The sequence below is a fragment of the Zingiber officinale genome, chromosome 4B (genome assembly GCF_018446385.1).
Source record: "Zingiber officinale cultivar Zhangliang chromosome 4B, Zo_v1.1, whole genome shotgun sequence".
Taxonomy (NCBI): Eukaryota; Viridiplantae; Streptophyta; class Magnoliopsida; order Zingiberales; family Zingiberaceae; genus Zingiber; species Zingiber officinale.
The window spans coordinates 54,745,905-54,766,386 of NC_055993.1; the positions used below are offsets into that span (position 1 = coordinate 54,745,905).

Sequence of the window (20,482 nt, forward strand, 5' to 3'; positions counted from 1 at the left end):
AGACCAATCAAACACACCCAAACCGAACTGCACAGCACATTCCTTGTGCACAACCCGAACTGCACAACAACTCAAACCCGAGCTGTTCATGCCAATTTAACAGCACAAATCCGAAACTACATGCTAAAAAGGAAATCTATATCATCTCGTGTATATTGCCTAATAGCAAGGATAACCATACTTCATGCTACGCAAGCTATTTAAATCAAAGTGCTACACGAAATTCCCAACTGAAACCTGTCCACACCCAATCTAATAAATTCGGAATATGGCAGCAACCTTCACAAACCTACCGAACTCACAGCAGAAATTTCGAAACAAGAAATCTCATCAAGGCAAGGAAGAAAAAACCTAGCATATTCTTCTACTCGGCACAACAAGATCCGGAAGCAAGTAAACGAAATCCGAAAATCCGGAGCAACTCCTACTGCAGGTGAGAAGCAACTCACCTTCGTTTTCTTGGACTTACAACCGAGAAAGAGAGGTTCTAAGGTTTCGGTAGCTCGACTTTCGGCTCCTCCTCGTGCCCACAACCTCTCCTCGACGAGAGGATCTCAACGGTGTGAAGAGCTCTTGGAGAAAAGTGCTCGCCGGCCGCCAGAGACGAAGCCCTAGCCGCGGCTTCGTTTCTGCCCGAGAGGAATCGCCGACGCCGCGTGAGAAGAGGTGAGAAAGAAATTAGGTTTCGGGAAACCTAAATCCTCTTCTTATAACTAGAGTTATTTTTGGTTCCAACTATAGCTTATATATTTGCCGCTGCCTATTTAATTAGCAACGATCGCTAGTCCAATTGGTCCGTTGGGCTTTGCTCGAAGCCAGAGGTTTGTGTTTCGATTCTCAGTCGCGCCCCTTTTTCTCCAATTTATTTCAAACGTTCCAGCTACTGCATATATATATTTCGCTCCATATAAGGTTAACAAAAATCGTGTAGCTCAGCTGGTTGGGCCGGTTTTGCTTGGGTCAGTCCGAGGAGCTGGGTTCGAAACCTAGCTTCTACAACTCTTTTTTTTTTTTTTAAACTTTCTCCTCTCGGTAAAAATACTAAACGGACTCCAAAAATTGCATAAAAATACTCTAAAAATTTCTAAAAATCTCTAGAATATTTTAAAAGCATTTCCAAATATTTTTATGGACTTTTAGAACTTGAAATAGGGAAAATTGGGTCGTTACATATAGTGCAGGTGAGGAGTACTTACATCCTTTCGCTAGATCTTACTCTTATAAGGTGTAAGAAAAGCAACACTCTCTTTTGTATGCCTTGATCTCCAAACCAGCCACCTCGTACGTACAAATCTTGATGATAACTCCCCTCTAGATTCTCTTCTTAAAGAACCTAGAACCTTGGAACCCTAGAGTTCTTGGCCAAAACTACAAGAGAAGAAGAGGGAAGGAGTTTCGGCTAGGTATGGGAGAAGGGAAAATGAAGAGATTTAGGTTTTGATCTCACCCCTCACCTTTTATACTAAATGGAAGTTGAAGCATCTCTTCTCCCAAAATCTACTTATAAGGAATTGTTTCCTATTGCTAGTGCGATGCTTTACAAGAACCCTAATGGAAACTCTAACCAATCATATATAAGAGGTCTTGGGTTCAATCCTACCGAAGGCCATTTTCAAATCTATTTTTTATTTATTTTTCTCTTCTTCTAGTTCTTTTTGCCTTTTTGAACAGAGAAAATTTACGGGTGTTACACTCTCCATGGAGCTTGGAGGCAGCACCTTCAGGTGGATAAGCAGCGGACGCCATGTAAGCTTATCGACGCCGTGGACTTGAGCTAGAGGCGCCTCCTATGGAGGTTGGAGGCACCCTCAATGGGCTATTTAAGCCTGGTTCATGCAGAGGCAAGCACACACTTCTCTTTACGATCTTTCTACTGCGTATTGCTATACAAGACGAACCTGCTACTCAGTAATGCAACTCCAGCAACTAGACGACGCGACTCTGATGACCTAAAGCACAATCTTCAAGATCTGAAAAGTCGTTGGTATAAATCATTGACTTATACTTGTAATTTTTGAACTGATAGTGGATTTTCCAACATAATCGATCAGTGATCGCGCGCCTTGGAGTAGGAGTTGCCATAGGCTCCAAACCAAGTAAAACCAACATATGTCATCTTTAATTATTCTTATTCCGCTGCAATTTACTCTATTCTTTTAAAATGAACTAATTAGCCATGAGTGCTATTAAATCGCTCATTCCTACAATTAGTCATGAGTGCTATTAAATCCCAGCCCCCCATCTAGCGCTTTTCAATCCTACAATTAGTATCAGAGCGAGACCACTTCAAATCGGTGAACCCAACATTCAAGCAATTTTTTTATTTTTATGATAATTTTTTAAAAAAATTTTGGAGTCCATCGAAATTGTTAAAATTGTCACCTTCTGATCTATTTTATCGATCAAGTTCTTTTGTTTCTCAAAGTCAGTGAAAACACCACTCGAGTTTTTATTATATTCTCTTGTTCCCGCACTACTAATCCAAGATCAAGTCTTGGAATCTTTGCTGTCTTTTTATTGTGTGCGAGATTTCTTCTTAAATGACCCACCAAGAAGGGTATGTACTGCACGTCCTCCCCTCTTCTTTGGAGAGGACTTCGGTTACTGGAAGGGCCGAATGGAGTACCATCAGAAGATTCTAGTGGAAATGTGGATAATAATACAGACTGGGTTCACATTTCCCATCGAAGATGGAGTCCTCATCCCCTGTGACAATGGGATCCACCAATCCATAAGAAGATTGAAGACAATGCAAAAGCAACCTGCACTCTCCAATGTGGCCTAAGTAAAGAAGAGCTGAACTGGGTTGGTCCCTTCAATAGTGCAAAGGAGTTGTGGGAAAAATTGATCAAGCTGCACGAGGGCACTTTCAACACAAAGGTAAGTAAATGACACTTAATTTTAAATAAATTATATAATATAAAAATGCAAGAAGGTGAGTCAGCGAGCCAGCTTCATGCTCGCATACAAGATCTACTGAACGGACTCCACGCGATTGGATAGAAGGTTGAAAATCACGATGTCATCAGGTATGCATTAAATACATTTCTGAGGAACACCTTGTGGGCATCCTTGGTAGATGCTTACAAAGTGTCTAAGGATTTGTCATTAATCAAATTAGATGAATTATTTTTAGAATTCGAGCTGCATGAACAAACTAATACTACTCCGGCCGAGAAAAGTATTGCTTTGATTGCAGGAAGAAGCAGAATGTGAGAATCAAAAGTAAAGCGCAGAATCGAACCCTAGTCTGAAGATGAATCAGACTCAGAAGACGATGAAATTACCGCCGAGCTCATAAAATTGGTGTGAAGGTGACTCAATTGAACATGAAGGCCAAGTCTAGAGTTACCTGCTACGACTGCAACCAGAAGGGACACTACAAGCCGGACTGTCCGAACTAGAAGCAAAGAAGAAGGAAGGCCTTGAAAGAAACATGGTCCGAGTCCTCTGAAGATTCCAATAAAGAACACGAGCAAGCAAGCTTCCTTGCTCTACTAGTACAAGCATACGTTGTTGAAATAGAGTCCAAATCAGAAATCAAAGACGAATCAAAAATCAACTTCGAAAGAAGCCACGGATCTAAATCCATTTCCGAAGGGCCTAATCACATTGTAAGCTCTCTAATTTCTGGTACTAACGTAGATGATTTATAAAATTTAGTTTCATATTTATTTAAGAAATTGGCAAAATCCAATGACTGGGTCAAGTCACTTTAAAAGGTGGTAACATTCCTTAAGGAGGAGACTAACCTAAGTCCTTTGATTGAGCCAGTTCAAAATGGAAGTTCAACCAAAGTCCAACAACTTGAAGAAGAAAATTTCAATTTGAAAACTCAAGTTAAAGAACTTAAGGACACGTTGGAATGGTTCACCGTGGGTTCCAAGAATCTTGAACTGATTCTTGATAAATAGTCATTTACAACCATCCGGACTTGGATTTAAGGCTAAACATAAATTTAGATCTTATTTGTCTATAGTAAAATGCTCAAATAGAAACATAGTCCAAGTATGGGTCCCCAAGTCTAACCTAACTAATCAAGTTAAACTTGGTCAATATTGGTCCCCAAGGATCAGATTCATTACCTTGATAGACCTTATCGAGGCTATGATCCAGGGGGAGCCAATATAAAGATCATTTTTATCATAAAATAGAATTGTCTGATGTTTGATTTACTGCTTTTTATTATTCATGCTTAGACTAGGATATATAAGGACCTAGGCTTGATACTTGACTAGTTAGACCGACGAGTTTCAGAAAGGAAATTAAATATCTAATTTCTTGGAAAGGTTTTGTCTAGAAGTGGTGGATGATCCCATACCCAAGAAGGTCTAGTGCCTCGCCACAGCCTGAAAGCCAATCACTGAACTAAATATTTAATTGAGTAACTATAAAACCTTAGTCTAACTCAATTGTAAATCAATCCTTACATTGGAATTTAAATTGAAGATTAAATTAATCATCTCACAAAACTATTAAGGGTCCCTGATTGAAAATCTAGAAAAGGGTGAGATGGTCCTAGGTTTAAAATAGAAAGTAGTTAACCAAACTCAAATGAATTAAACTCAATTAAGTTAATTAAAATTAATTCAATTAAGATAACTTAATTAATATCAAAATTTTAATTTTAAAATCATAATTATTTTCAAATCATAATTATTTTCAAATCATAATTAATTTTTAAATATCAATTATTTTCTACTCATAATTAAATGTTAATCATTTTTAAATCATAATTAATTTTAAAATGTCAATTATTTTCAAATCATAATTAATTTTAAAAAGTTAATTAGTTTCAAGTCATAATTAATCTTAAAAGTATAATTAATTTCAACTAATTCTAAATCCTTAATCAAAGTAAATTATTTTCAAATAATTTTATTTTCAAAATTTTAATCATAATTATTTTTAAATATTGTTTAAAAAGTTTTAAAAATTCAAATTACTCAAACATATATGTTTTCAAATTCAAACTTATACTTTACTTTTAAAATCTAAATTTAACTTAAATTATTTTTGAAATATACTTAAATATCATAAATATTTTTCAAAGTTAAAGATAAAATCTACCTAACTTAACTCCGTCTCATACACACTCATAAGCAGAATATATGCTTGATAACCAAGAATGGGTGAGATGGAAAATCAGGAAAATAAATAATAACTTTTATGTTTTTGATTTACATGCTTGGACTCTAGGACCCTAAAAAAATTTTGGCATTAATTAAGGGGGAGTGCAAAGAAGTTTAAGACATTTATTTTTATTTTTATTTTATTAAAGCATTGTTTTTCAAAGTTAAACTTTTCAAAAGTTCAAAATATTTCTGAAAGAGGAAGTTCAATTTTTTTTAAAACTATTTTTGAAAATAAAAATAAATTATTTTTTGAAAAGATAGAAACTAAGTATTTGTAAAAGTATTTTTAAGTATTTTTTCAAATAAATCATTTACTTAGCTAAGTATTTTTACAAGAAAATATTTTTAAAGCTAAGTTTTTATCAAAATATTTTTAAAGATAAATTTTTATCAAAATATTTTTAAAGCTAAGTATTAAAACTAAGTTTTTATCAACTTCTTTTGAAAGCCAAGTACTTGACAAAGTTTTTCAAAGAGTTTAGCTAAGTGTTTGTCCAAACAATTATTTTCAAAGCTAAAATTTTGCATTTTTTTTTTAAAACTAAGTATTTTCAAAAATTTCTAATTTAGCTAAGTGTTTTTCAAAGAAATTATTTTCAAAGCTAACTTTAGCTAAGTGCTACCCTTCAGGGGGAGCTTCAAATTAAACAAAGTTAAAACTCCTTTGTCAAACAACCTTTTCTCCTTTTTGATATATGCCAAAGGGGGAGAGAAAAGTTAAAAGTTAAGAGTTAAACATAATTTTTATGAAGGGAGGAGCATAAGGGAGTTTTTTTTTTTTCAAATTATTGCATTTATGCTCAGGCTAAAATTCCTTAATTATTGTTATATTTTACTTAACTTTGAACCAGGTTACCATAATAAAAAAGGGAGAGATTGTTGGTGCGGGAAGCACTAGATGATCGAATCTGTAATTTGATTATGTCAAAGGGTTCAAAGTTAAAGTTATTTCTGATCTAACAAGTTTGAATGAGTTTGTAGGAAAGTCCTAAATGTTCTTAGGCAAAAGTCCTAGTGGATTCTAGGCAGGTGGAAAATCCTAGGGGGTGGTAACCCTAGGTCCTAAGGGATAGTAACCCTAGGTGATGAAAAGTCCTAACTATGGTTAGGCAGGTGGAAAACCCTAGGGGCGGTAATCCTAGGTGCTAGAGGGTAGTAACCCTAGGTGGAAAGTCTTGGCGGGTCGAGGGCTTTGAGCGAAATCCTAGAGTCAAGGAGTCTAGGTTGAAATACTGGTGTCGCGAACTGGGTAGAAGTCTGGACGGGTCGTGGAGCGGGTGTCCAACATGAAGGCCGGAAGCCTCGGGCGCTGAACAAAAGTCCAGTCGGCTTAGAGGACCAGTCTAGCAATAGGTAACTTCTCCTAAGAGGAGTATGTGAGGACGTATTCTTCGAAGTGGGAAAAGAAGGTGTCACTTTGACCTAGAATTTCGACGAAACTTGAAGTCAAAATTGGATAGTCCGATGACTGTCAAATACTAGCATTTTTCTTATTTTATTATGCTAACTTTATGTTACAGGGTATGTTAGGATGTATACTAAAAGCCTAGCTTTTGGTATAAACATTTATCTAGAAATAAGAATCACATTGGTCAAATGTCTACATTTATGATAAATGTAGTTGTTCAATTAATTTATATTGTAGATAACATGGTGTGTGGTGTCACACACAGAAGATCATGTTATCAGTACCTTATAAATTATAAACAGTAGCTCACGACCAAGATAAAAAGGAACAAACCATTGGAAGGTCGTAGTGTAATTAGGTATTAGTTTATCTTAACTATATAATTACACTAGTACACTTAGAGTGTATTGAGTAGGACCATTAGAGGTCGTTTCTTTTATACTGACTTTATAAAGGAACAAAGACCTCAGTTATTATGGAAGTGTGTGCTCTTAATCCTAATATAATAACAAGCACATATATTTGATATTTATTTCTTTAATTTATCAATGGATGAGATTTAGTTAGATAAATCAATAAGCCCGATAAGTTGGGAAATGATATCACATATAGTGTGTGTTGTTGATTATAGAAGGAAACTGTGTCCTAGTAATCTAGGTTGAAAATGTCCCCAAGAGTAGCTCATAAGGATTGTCATGTTAAACCCTACAGGTGGACTTAGTCCGACATGACGATAAGGTTGAGTGGTACTACTCTTGGACTAAGATATTAATTAAATGAGTTGTCAGTAACTCACTTAATTAGTGGACATTCGACATCTTAAACACAGGGAGACTAACACACTTATAATAAGAAGGAGCCCAAAATGTAATTTGGGATTGGTGCGGTAGTTCAATAATAGTTCTTTAGTGGAATGAATTATTATTGATGAAATTAAGTTGTGTGTTCGGAGCGAACACGAGAAGCTTAATTTCATCGGGAGACTAAAACCAATTCCTCCTCTCAGTCCCTATCGTAGCCTCTTGTATATAGAGATTTATACCCAGCACATACCCAACTTCTTACCCATCTAATGGGGCCGGCCAAGCTAGCTTGGAACCCAAGCTAGGGCCGGCCAAGACCAAGTGGATTAGCCAAGTTGGTGGCCGGCCAAAGCTTGGGTCCCAAGCTTAGGTGGCTAGCCACTAGAATATTAAAAAGGATTTTTATTAAAATTATTTCTTATGTGGATATCATGGTTTTAAAAGTGAGTTTAAAAATTAAAAATTTCCTTGTATAGCTTTCTACAAAAGATTAAGAGAAGAGATTAATCTCTTTCTTTTTTTGTAGATTAAAAGGATGATTTTAATTTTTGGTAAAAACTTTCCTTATTTGTAAATCATCTACATGTTTAAAAGAGAGTTTAAAATTTGAAATCTTTCCTTATTTGTTGATTAAAAGGTGGATTTTAAATTTTAAGAAAACTTTCCTTTTTAACCATGTTCATGATTTAAAAGAGAGTTTAAAAATTAAATATTCTCTTTTATAAGTTTCTACAAGTGATTAAGAAAAGATTTGATATCTTTCCTTATTTGTAGATTAAAAGAGATTTTAATTTTTAGAGATAACTTTCTTTTTATCCACATGTTTAAAAGAAAGATTTTATTATATAAAATTTTCTTTTTACTAACCATGAAGGGATTAAAATTATTGGAGAAATTTTTATAAATTTCTGGAGACAAATTAGAAAATTTTAATTAATTAAAACTCTCCTTGTTTATAGCTTGTGGTGGCCGGCCATATGAATTGAGAAAAGAAAATTGATTTTTAATTAATTAAAATTTCCTTTTCAAGGCAAAAGAATTAAGGAAGTTTTTATTAAAATTTATTTATTTGCCAAGACCAAGGATTATAAAAGAGGGGGTAGAGGTGCCTTTATGGGTGAACGACTCTATTCTATTTTTCCTCTCTTTTCTCCTTGGGTGTGGCCGACCTCTCCTTTTCCTCTCCTCTCCTTTGTGTGGCCGAAACCTTCTCTTGGTGGAGATAGCTTTGGTGGCCGGATCTAAGAAGGAGAAGAAGGAGAGAAAAGAAGCCTCTTTTCTAGCATCCCTTGGAGCTGGGTTGGTGGAAAAAGTTCTTCATCCTTTGGAAGTTTTTGCTTGGCCGAAACTTGAAGGAAGGAAAAAGAAGGTGCCTTGGTGGTTCTCATCTCAGAAGATCATTACCCACACAATGTTCGAGGTTAGAAGAGGAATACGGTAGAAGACCTAGAGGTTTTTGCTTGCAAAGGAAAAGGTATAATAGTATTTAATTTCCGCATCATACTAGTTTTATTTTTTTGTAAAAATACCAAATACAAGAGGCATGTGATTCTAGTATTTCGAATTAGTTTTCGATGTTGTGTTCTTTTGTTTTTCTTTTTCTTGTGATTTGATTGTTCCTTTTGGTTGACCTAAAGTTATTTAAGGATATTAAATATTAGCTTTCCTTAAAAGGCTTTGTCTAGGCGGTGGTGGTTGTTCCCATATCCAAGAAGGCCATGTGCCTTGCCATGCAGTCCTGGAAGCCAATTTTGGAAATTAATATTTAATGGAATTAATAACCTAGGTGATTTGGATCGAACGTGTTAAGTTCCGCAGGAGATCCAAGTCTAAACCTAAAAGAACAAATAAATTAAACTTAGGATCAAATGTGTTAAGTTCCGCAGGCGATCCGAGTTTAATTTAAAAGAACACATGGTAGCTAAGAAAAGGTTCAGACCTTTGTAAAAAAATTTTGTACAGTGGAACCATTAGGTTTTCCGACAAGTAACCAACAGGGTATACTTTGTTTGTGGACTAATATGCCTTACAGGAAGGGAGTTGCACAAGAGAAGCCTCGGATGAACAGTACACGAGGCGCCCTCCATGGAGCTTGGAGGCGCCTCGGGTACATTAGTCGAAGACTCCGCGCAGCAGGGCAAAAGGCGCCCTCCAAGGCTGTTGGGGGCGCCTTGAATGCTGGATGGAGGGTGCCCTCCATGGATCTTGGAGGCGCCTTCGGGTGAATCAGCAGCGGACGCCGCAGAAGCTCATCGACACTGTGGACTCGGGCTGGAGGAGCCTCCTATGGAGGTTGGTGGAGCCCTCAATGGGCTATCTAAGCCTGGTTCGAGCAGAGGCAAGTACACACTTCTCTTTACGATCTTTCTACAGTGCGTTACTCTACAAGACTAACCTGCTACTCAGTAACGCAACTCCAACAACCAAGCGACATGACTTTGACGACCTAAAGCACAATCTTCAAGATCTGAAAAGTGGTGGTATACCTTTATTGTTTCACTTAAAATATAAATCATTGACTTATACTTGTATTTTTCGAACTGATAGTGGATTGCTCAATGTAATCGATCAACGATCACGGGTCTTAGAGTAGGAGTCGCTACATACTCCAAACCAAGTAAAACCAACGTGTGTCATCTTTAATTATTCTTATTCCTCTGCAATTTACTCTATTCTTTTAAAACGAACTAATTAGCCACGAGCGCTATTCATCCCCTCTCTCCCGTCTAGAGCTTGTCGATCCTACAGTGTTGTGAAAGGATATTATGCATGTCCTATTTGTGGTGAAGAAATATATTTGACAAGGTTGATGCATAGTATTGAGTTATACATGCCATAGAAGATTTTTTCCTACAAATCATCCTTATCGAAGGCAAAAAAAGCATTTAATGGGATCTCAAAGCTTAACCCCGAACCGAAACCATTAGCTGGGCATGAAATTTTGGATCAGGTTGAAAGAATTATTTATCATTTGGGAAAAGTGAATGGGAAGCTTCAGTTAAAGCAAAGCAAAGTTGTATCATGCTGGAAAAAGAAATCTATATTCTTTGAACTTGAGTATTGGAAACATATACATGTTCGACATGTTCTTGATGTGATGCACATTGAAAAAATGTGTGTGAAAGTCTGATCGGTACTTTTCTTGACATTCCTAGATAATCAAAGGATGTAGTAGCTGCAAGACTAGACCTTGTGGAGATGAATTTGAGGATTGATTTTGCATCGAAGATGGGGGAGAAGAGAACCTTTTTGCCAGCGGTTTGTTATACACTAAGTAAGGATGAGAAAAGAAAAATTTGCAATTCTTTGTTAGGAATAAAGGTCACCACAGGATATTCATCCAATGTTAAAAATCTGGTGTCGATGAAAGACTTGAAACTTGTTGGGCTTAAGTCACACAACTATCACACTTTGATGCAATAATTGCTTCCAGTCACCATCCATGGTGTCTTTCCTAAACATGTTAGAGATACTATCACTCAGTTTTGTGGCTTCTTCAACATGCTATGTAATAAAGTGATAGATGTCTCAAAGTTGAATGATTTGCAAAGAGAGATTGTGACATTGTTGTGTTGCTTGAAAAATATTTTCCCTTATCATTTTTTGATATAATGATTTATTTAACAGTTCATCTTGTACAAGATGTCAAATTGTGTGAATCAATTTGGTATAGACAAATATACCCATTTGAAAGATTCATGAAGATCTTGAAAGGATATGTGCGAAATCACAGTCATCCTGAAGGGTGTATAGCCGAATGCTATATTGCTGAAGAGGCTATGGAATTTTGCTTAGATTACATGTTTAGTGTGCATATAATTGGGATCCCATTAAGGCATTGACAAGTACAACTTACTAGGCCTCTATCTAGCTCAGTAATACACTCAACTTATCATGATGAGTTGCATCAAGCACATCATTATATCTTGGAAAATGATGTTGATGTTGATCCTTATATCGAGTAATTCTCCTACTTATTAATACTTTATTGCACTGTTCTTACATTCTACTAATTAACTTATTAGTAGTCTTTTAGTTAACTTATTTGTAATCATTTCATTAGGGAGCACATAGAATTTTTGAACTCAAGCTTTCCTCATAAAGCCAAGTCTTGAATTTGAAATAGTCAAGACATGTTGGTTAATCTTGATTAAGACTAAATTTCATGATCAAATTATAAGCTTCACCTCTGTTATATTAATTGTTGTTGTTGTACCACACTGGTGTATGGATGATGGTAAGGAAAAACTTAAGCAGGCTAGATAATGTTGTTACTTCTATGCATTATGATTGTTAAATAAATCTGGAAGCCTAAATTAGGTCCTTAGAAACTTTTCTGATTTATCGGTAAACAAACATATATTTCTCCAAAACATGATTGCAGGTAGGCAACACAAGCTAAGGAGTTTTTCTTTCTTTATTTATTTATTTTAAACCTCATGCACTGCTTATCATGTGTTTATATATTTCGTGTCATTTTATTTTGCAGGTTCTATGGTTTCTGAGCGCTACGGAGAGAGTGATTTTAAATAGGTTTTTGTTTAGAAGGTAGGAAATAGTGAGATTTTTGATTTTGTATATTTAGTCTATTTTTTTGTATTTATCATCTTGTTTTTACGATATATTTTTGGGTGAGTTTGTTTTAAGATTTAGATGAGATTTGGTTACATATAAGGAAAGATCTCGACGTGTGAATTTAGCATAGAAAAGAAAACTGTATCGGTTTTAAAATGAATTTAGATTTTTTTTATCCTCTTGGATCTGGAAATTTTTTTTTTTTTGTCCCCATCTTTTTTCTAGTATTTGAAAGTTTCAGTTATGGAGGAGAAGAGAAGAAACCACCTCATTTTCTATAGTTACACTTCATGTAGTTACTACAATTTTCTTTTCTATTATATTTTATATCTTTCTTTGATAATTTTTGTCTAATTTTTCTCTCCTTTTGACTTTGTTTATGCATTAAATCAATGGTTTGAGTTTTAAGTATTGAGTAATTGATTTTTCATTTCAGCTTCAATATGCTCAAATCTTTAATTGCTTCACTTCTCTTTAATCGGTGGGGAAAGAAGAACAAGAATTCGCTGAATACCAAACAATGTGTTCTCTTGTAGATACATAACTAAGGGCCAATTCATGAGGATTGAGATTTTTGAAGCAAGGAGTAAGCTTTGTTTAGTTTCTAGATTGTCGTGCTAATGCGATAAAGCCATATGACAAACATCGTAATGGAAAACATGTGATTTATGGTTTGATACTACTAAGTTTGATGAGTACAACTCTTTTTATATATTTTAGCTGGCATATTTTGGATTTCGATTACATAGCTATTATTTTCTCATCTTGACGTGTGTAGTTAATTTTCAAAATTTGAAGATAACATTTTCATGGATGAATGTAGTAAATATTTAGTTTTGTATTGGTGGTTTGTTTATATTAAATAAAGATTGGTTGCTTGTTATTATCATGTTACAACATGAACATTAAAGACAATGGTTAGAACCTTTGTAAAAAGTATGTAACACACAAAAGATTTTTTTTTTTTGTGAAAAGTGATAAAAGACAACGATTTTAACCATTATAATAACTAAAATTATATACCACCATAGTTTATAACTGTTGTGATAATTAAAAACCACAATGGTTAACATTTGTTGTAAATATTATCTACCACAATGGTTTATAACTGTTGTAAAATTCAAAACCACAACGGTTTAAATATGTTGTAAATATTATCTACCACAACGGTTTATATTTGTTGTATAATGAGTCTACTACAACAGTTTATATCTATTGTCAAAATTATCTGTTGGACCACGTGATTATTTTGATGTGATCACCAAATTTAGGTTGGGTCCTGTTTGGTTTTGATCTCTATGTCTAAGTGTGCAGGAGCTTAGGAGCACAGGAAGTCGAGCGGAAGATGCAGTTAGCGAGAAGGATGACATGGGAAGGGAGCCGACAGGCTTAGTGCATCCAAGGGACGAAAGGATTGTGGAAGTGGACACTGGTAGACGAGAAGAACGTACACGATATTCGAGGGATGAGAAGCTAGAGCGGAAGGCTGCTCGAGGAGAAGGCTAGAAATTGGATTCGGGTGATGTTAGTTAGAGCCCTAGAGCCAATCATTTTTGATTGTATGGACTCATATATATCATATTCTTGTATATTAATAAAGGCATTTGTTTGGTTATTATACTTATTTGTATTAGTGCCAAATAGACTAAGTATAATAGCGTCCTTGAGTAGAAAGTTCATACCTATATCAATCGATTAGTTGAATCGATAGTGAGATGACATAGGGAACACTACACTAAATCATTCCTAGTCGAGTATTAACATTCAGGGACAATGTTAATGCAATAAGACTAGCATGTAGGTCAGTTCGATGACTTGATCTCACAAGTCATGGATATAGAGATATCAAGCTGACACATGGGTATACATTGGAGAATGTATACTGAATGACCCGCCATGAGAAAGTATCTTGGATCGTTATATGAGTGTCATATACTTTCTCATGTGGCTATTAGTATGACTATTAGTCCTTGGACCTGAAGTAACCATGGATCCCTACATAAGGAGTTATGTACTTTGGTTTCGTCAAACGTCACCCGTAACTGGGTGGACTATAAAGGTGATTACTGGGTATGTAACGAATTATGCAGAGGGATGTGAGTGATGTAGATGGGATCTATCCCTCCCATATGACGGGAGCGACATCGCTATTCTTGATAGAGTGAGACCACTAAGTGCATGGCCATGCCCAAATGAGTCAACATTAGATGTTGAGCTCATTTGATCGAGTGAGTCTACTTGGAGTTCAAGATTTAGATTGATTAGAGGATGACACGGTCTATGCCTCACATTGATCAATCTAGATGTCTAGGATAGAAGGACAATGTCATATATTTTGTGAGGAGTCACAATTGGTAGTCACAAGGTGATGTCGGATCTCGACATTCTTGTAACTTGGGTAGTAATGATGTGTTGCTAGATACCGCTCATTACTTATGCTTCTAAATGAGTTTAGGGCATTGCCAACGTTACAAGAACCTATAGGGTCACACACTAAGGACAATTATATGGAGATTTGGTTCATATGATGAACCAAGAGGATTAGATTCATTTGATGAATCATATTGGATTAAGAGTAATCCAAATTGGGCTAATTGAGTTGGACTCAAGTTGATTCATGTATTCAATGAGTTTAATTTAGATTATGACTCATTAAATCAACTTAATTTAATGAATTAGATTCATTATATTAAGTTGGCTTGAATTATATGGTTGGATTAGATCAACCATGAGAAGATTTGATCAAGTTTGACTTGATTTGAGAGGAAGAGAAAAAGTCATGTTTGACTTGACTTTTTGCCACATCACTAGTGAGTTGGCAAGATGTGGACCAATAGGATTGCTCCACATCATCAATGTGTGCCACCTCATGGAGGTTACAAGCCTCCATAGCATTTAATGTGGCCGACCCACATTAAATGAGGAGGTTACACTTGTTGCCATGTCATTTAGTGAGGTGGCAAGATGTGGACCAATAGTGTTGATCCACATCATCCTAGAGTGCCACCTCATGGGGGTTACAACTCTTAATGGTCTCCACATTAATTGGAATTAATGTGGGGAGTTACACCTCCAAGATGTGGCCGGCCACTCTAGTGGGGAATGAAAATATTCATTTTTCATTCAAGTGTGATTAAGTCATCTTCTTCCTCTAGAGCTCTCTCTTCTCCCTCTCCTCCTCTCTTGGCCGAACAAGACAAGGTGCTAGCACACCTTTGTTTGGTCTTCTCCATCAAGGATTGTTCGTGTGGATACTTCTAGAGGACCGTACACTTGATGGTCTAGAGATCCGGCACCTTGGACGAGCGGGAACGCGAAGGGCTTCGCTACAAGGGTAATGATCTTAACTTTAGTGTAGATCTAAAGTTTTTACAAACTCGTACAAGAAAAAGGTTTTTCGAAAAGTTTTGTTTACGAATCTTTGCACGAGATCCATGGCTTTGGGTGACTCGGGGTTTCCGCGACGCGAAAAAGCGAACCTAACAGTGGTATCAGAGCCACGTGCAAAGACTTGTACGAGTTCGTTTTTATTTTTATGAAAAATATACCTTCTGTGATTTTCTGTAAAAATTGAGTTTTTAGAGTTTTTATGAGTAATTTTTCCGTAGAAGCGAAGCACAAGTGTCTCGGCACTTGTAGGCTTCGGCTACCGGAAAGTTTTCTTTTAAACGGCTTCGTTTTGCCCCAAATCCGTTTGGGACAGCGGAGTCGGGTGCCATTAGATCGCAAAGGAGCAACTCACGATGGTTAGATCGTGGGTAGGGGCATTGCCCCTAACCCCGTAAGGGAATTTGCTCCGCGATTGCACCCAAAATCGCTAAAAAAGAACCCGCAGGGAAGATTTTTCCGAAACGGCAATGTCTCAACCCAAATCGTTTTGGGTCAGCGGGTTTAGGCGCTGTTGGATCGCAAAGGAACCCTCGCGATGGTTAGATCGCGGGTAGGGGCGCTGTCCCTGGGCCCCGCAAGGGGATCCGTTCCGCGATTGCGCCCGAAACCGCTAACCGGGACCGCCGGGAAATTTTACTTATAAAAAATGTAAAAATTATTTTCAAAATTACAGAAAAATTATAAAAATATATAATTTTGAATTATATATTAATTTGTGATAGTCGTGGCCCAAAATACCCAATAAGATTGGATTTGTGTTGTAATTCATAATACGGCCTGCGTGCCGTCATATGATTGTGTGTGCTGTATTTTTATTTTTTTTTCCCACGGCCTGCGCATCGTGTCTTTCTCTTATTCTGGTTGTAAATTAGATTTAAACTCGAATGTAACTCGAGTTTCAAATTGTAATGTACAAATTGGAGCGGTGGAGGGTCCACACGAGACGGAGTTCCGAGGCGGGCACGAGCAACACAAGGTGGTCAAAGGGAGGAGCTTGGAGAAGCTGTTGACCCTAGGTTGACCGATCGATCTTCTCAATGGCTTGAGAAGATCGTAGTAGGGCCATGACTAAATCACAAATAGATTAATTAATTAATTGTTATGTATCTGATGCATGTTTAATAATTAATTAATTAATTAGTGTCTTAACGATTAGATTAGATTAGATCTAAGTCGTGCACATGATGCACCCTTGCGATTAGATTAGATCTAAGTCATGCACAAGATGCATCCTTTTTCGATTAGATTAGATCTCGATTGAACCAACTCTAAATGTCTAACCGTGCCGTCACTACAAGAAAATTGGGATTCTACAACACTTAAACGACAACGCTTTTTATAAAAAACGTTGTCTATTTTTTTTTAACAACGCTTTTAGTGAAAAGCGTTGTCTATTTCATTATTTTCTTATTAATAGACAACGCTTTTCTAAAAACCGTTGTCTATTAGTGATTTTTACTGGTCTAAGACAACGCTTCGTAAAAAGCGTTGTCTATTAGCCTCTTTTTTAGTGTCTACGACAACGATTTTTAAAAAACGTTGTCTACTGTCAAGTTATCATCTCAATCTTAAGTGATCTAGACCGCTTATCTCAAGATCTGACGGCTGGATTTTTATCCATCTTCATCATAATATGGACGGCCCAGATTAAAGGAGGAGAAAACTTTGTTTCCTTTTACCCATGCGAAGACACAGTGCTGGTTTCCTTTCTGTTCGCGACATCATCTCCTCGCGCGGCTAGGGCACGCGACCTCCCACCGCCGGCCGTCTCTTCTTCCTCACCACTGGCCGGCAGCTCTTTCTTAGCCGCACATACCCCTCTCAGGAATCCCCCCGCGGCCTACCTCTCCCTCAACATCTCGCTGCTCTTCATCGCGGACAACCCCAACAAGGTGGGAATCCGGTACGAGGCGACGGCACTCGATGTGATGTACCACGGCGTGCCGCTCGGCGTGGTGACGGTGTCGGGCTTCGAGCAGCCCGCGCACAACAGCCTCCTCGTCCAGACCCACGTCGCCGTTGACCGCTTCAACGTGCTCCAGGCAGACGCGCTCAACCTCGTTCGCGACGCCGCCATCAACGACCGCGTCGACCTTCGCCTCACCGGCAACGTCGCCGCCAAGATCCTTCTCCTCGACATATCCACCCCTAGGGTTCAGGTGATCAAACTGTTCAGGAGCAAGTCAGCATAGAAATTCATTCTTGAAGGACAGATTACTAGAGGCATATGTGTTTTCATCAGGTCGAGATCAAAATTTTTATAATGCTTATAGGAATGAACAAATTTCGAAGTACATATAGGGCAGTTGGCTAGTTCCAAAAGAGTTGCTATTGTGAATGTATGATATCAGGAACTAATCTTAGAGACCTTTGCCATATCAAACATATTCATATCATGAACTTCCGAATTTAGCCCTAACAAAGTTCAATTGAGAGAACCTAATGTCTCTCAATGATTCTCTTTTTATTATTATTTTACCCATTATCATGTTGGAAAGAAGTTCAAGTTTAAAATTGCTTTCTTCAAGCATCTGGCATTAAGAACTAAAATTTGCAATAATTATCCAATTTATGATTCATCGAAACATAAAATTCTTAGGAATGGAATTGTCATATTGCTCACCGTTTGGGATACTAATGTTCACTTTGAATAGCTCATTTTACAGTCTAATGTTCTGAGATGATTGTAATTTGGCAATCAAAATGTGTTCTTCACTGCCATACGTTATACTTACCATAATAAACTTAGTAAAACAGAGTAACTATTATGTTGGGTTTACATTATCTTGTCTTGTAGATGCGAGTTCTTCAGGGGTCTAAAAACTATAATTATCTTGGCAGTCATAACAGTATATAAATGTATGAGTTTTAGTTGTTTAAAATTCTTAAGGTTGTGTCATCTTTAACAATTTCTTAATTATTCTATCAATCAAGTTCATTCCCGACAGTAAAAGATGTTTCTAAACAGGTTATATAGAGTGATGATGTCATAGTCAGTAAAACTAAAATGATCGTCAAGTAAGGATTGTTAATATTGTGAACTTTGTTAAGCCATATTTTTACTAGATTAACAGGTAGTTTGTCAGGAACTAATCTGATATTTGGTTTCGTTCTATGTTTTTCTTCATGTTGTCTTTCATATTGAGTAATGTTTTATGTGAATGTTAAGTGCTTGTATTAATTGGACATCCTATGTTTCAATTTGCACACATTATGATTTCATTGACTCATGCCCATCAAGTGTTTGATTAAATGTCTCTTCCATTATATAGATTTTAGTTGATACATTTTCTTTAGTTTAATTCCATGTAATGCTTGTTAGTTTAGTGATTTATGTTCCTATGATGTTTGTTCTTTATTTGAATGCAATTAGTTTAGGTTTTGTTACATACTCTAGTTTTTATTTCACTAGATGTTTACTTGATGTGTTTTTACTTTCCATGCTCTAGGTTAGATTGGATCAAAAATCCAGACTACGAACAAGTGAGTTTCCTACTTTTCCTTGCAAATTGTTGATAGTTTGTCATTGGATGATTATCTCATCTGTAATAATTCTTTTAAGAATTCAGTCTGCTCAAATTCTTCTTATCTTGAATCTATTAGTTCTTTTATTTTTCTAGAAGTTGTGTAAGCATGCTGAATTGGTTTATATTTTGAATCTTATTTTTTCTCCTATTTCATATTTCATGTCTATTATCTGATACTTGAATTTTTTTTGTTCATATATTCTTTGTTATCTTCTACTAAGAAAACAAAGTTTTTTTATGCATTGTGAGACCTTACCATATGTTTAGAACAATTTGTATTGATGGATGTCTGGTGAGCATGACTGGTGACTGTACTAGAATGTGTTTTATGCTATATGATTTGCCAAACAAAGAATGATATGCAATAAATGACAAATAATATAGTCTGTAGATGTATCTTACTGTTGCTTTTTCAATAGACGAGGACTACTTATTATCTTGTCAAACATTTGACAATGAGAAAGAATTTCAGTAATGCGAGAAGAATATATATATGTGATTTATAGCATTAATATGTCTGTTAAAGAAATATAGCAGTAAAATATAAAACCAATCCAAGATATCATTCTAGGTTCTATGTATAGAATCATGTGTGGCTTTGGTTGCCTTTTTTCTTGTGCACTAATTTACCTATCAAAGATCCATTTCTTTCTTCTGTCTTTTCTCAATCCAAATTTTCTCATTACTGTATGGTGTGAACTGTGACCTTTGTTTTCAACTTTAAGAGTGAAAATTTCTTTTGCATAATACTGATGGTATTGTTTTCTATGCAGATATACTGTGGTAGGTGTTTTGTCTCAGTCTCAAGCCGACAATCCTTTTTGATCAGTATATCTAGTAGAAGTAAGCATGCAGATCGTTGTCTTCGAGGCCGACTAGATATTTTGTGTTTTTTTTTTGTTTTAAATTCGAATATCGCTATCTACTTTGAAACAGAACTATTTAGTTTTTGTGTATAGTTGAATTCTCCTGTAAATACTAATACATTGTAGTTGAATTCTATTATTTTTGTACGAGTTTAAAATCATCAGTTGAGCTAATTAATGTTGTTTTATATGTCAAATTCAAATCTAGACATGGTAAAAGAAAATTAATAGTTTTGTAAATATAAAAAAATTGATTTTGTAAATAGATTTTTTTTAATTTTTATTTTAAAAAGACAACGCTTTTAAAGCGTTGCACAAGTGTTGTCTTTGCCAAAAACAACAACGCTTTTAAAGCGTTGCAAAGATGACGTTTTTGCAAAAAAATACACAACGCTTTTAAAGCGTTGTCTTTGCTACAAACGACAACGCTTTAAAAGCATTGTCGTTGAGCAGACTTTTAACAACAGTGCCTTTAACAACGCTTTTTCAGGCATAAAGACAACGCTTTAAAAGCGTTGTCTATTAGCTTTTTTCTTGTAGTGCGTGATATCTATCACTACCTCGATCACATGTATTGTTGAATCTGTCAAAGCAGAGCAATACATATTATCTTGGTAGGGTACGGAGGGACAATCTTGGTCCCGCTTATCAACGCATGGGTGAATACAAACTCAATTAGATTGAGTATTCCTAGTTACTCGGTTGGATCGAGTCAACTATAGGCATTATTCCAACGGTTGGAAAAGATAGGTCAAAATCACATCTATATTAACTCTCG

The 20,482-nt window shown here is 36.1% G+C and overlaps 1 protein-coding gene across 1 annotated transcript; it reads left to right on the plus strand.

The window, feature by feature from the left end:
* The first annotated feature begins 9,528 nt into the window (after nucleotides 1–9,528).
* On the plus strand, nucleotides 9,529–19,663 carry LOC121978261. Its single transcript, XM_042530629.1, has 4 exons — nucleotides 9,529–9,638; nucleotides 17,137–17,470; nucleotides 18,378–18,385; nucleotides 19,612–19,663. The coding sequence occupies exons 1-4, from the start codon at nucleotides 9,529–9,531 to the stop codon at nucleotides 19,661–19,663; spliced, it is 504 nt and encodes a 167-aa protein (XP_042386563.1).
* Nucleotides 19,664–20,482: the final 819 nt, after the last annotated feature.

Bases quoted from the DNA above. Each gene is read 5' to 3' on its own strand.
- LOC121978261 (XM_042530629.1), top strand. From the start codon at position 9,529: ATGGAGGGTGCCCTCCATGGATCTTGGAGGCGCCTTCGGGTGAATCAG. The intron at 9,639-17,136 runs GTTGGTGGAGCC...TACCCCTCTCAG, and splicing joins TGGAGGAGCCTCCTATGGAG to GAATCCCCCCGCGGCCTACC.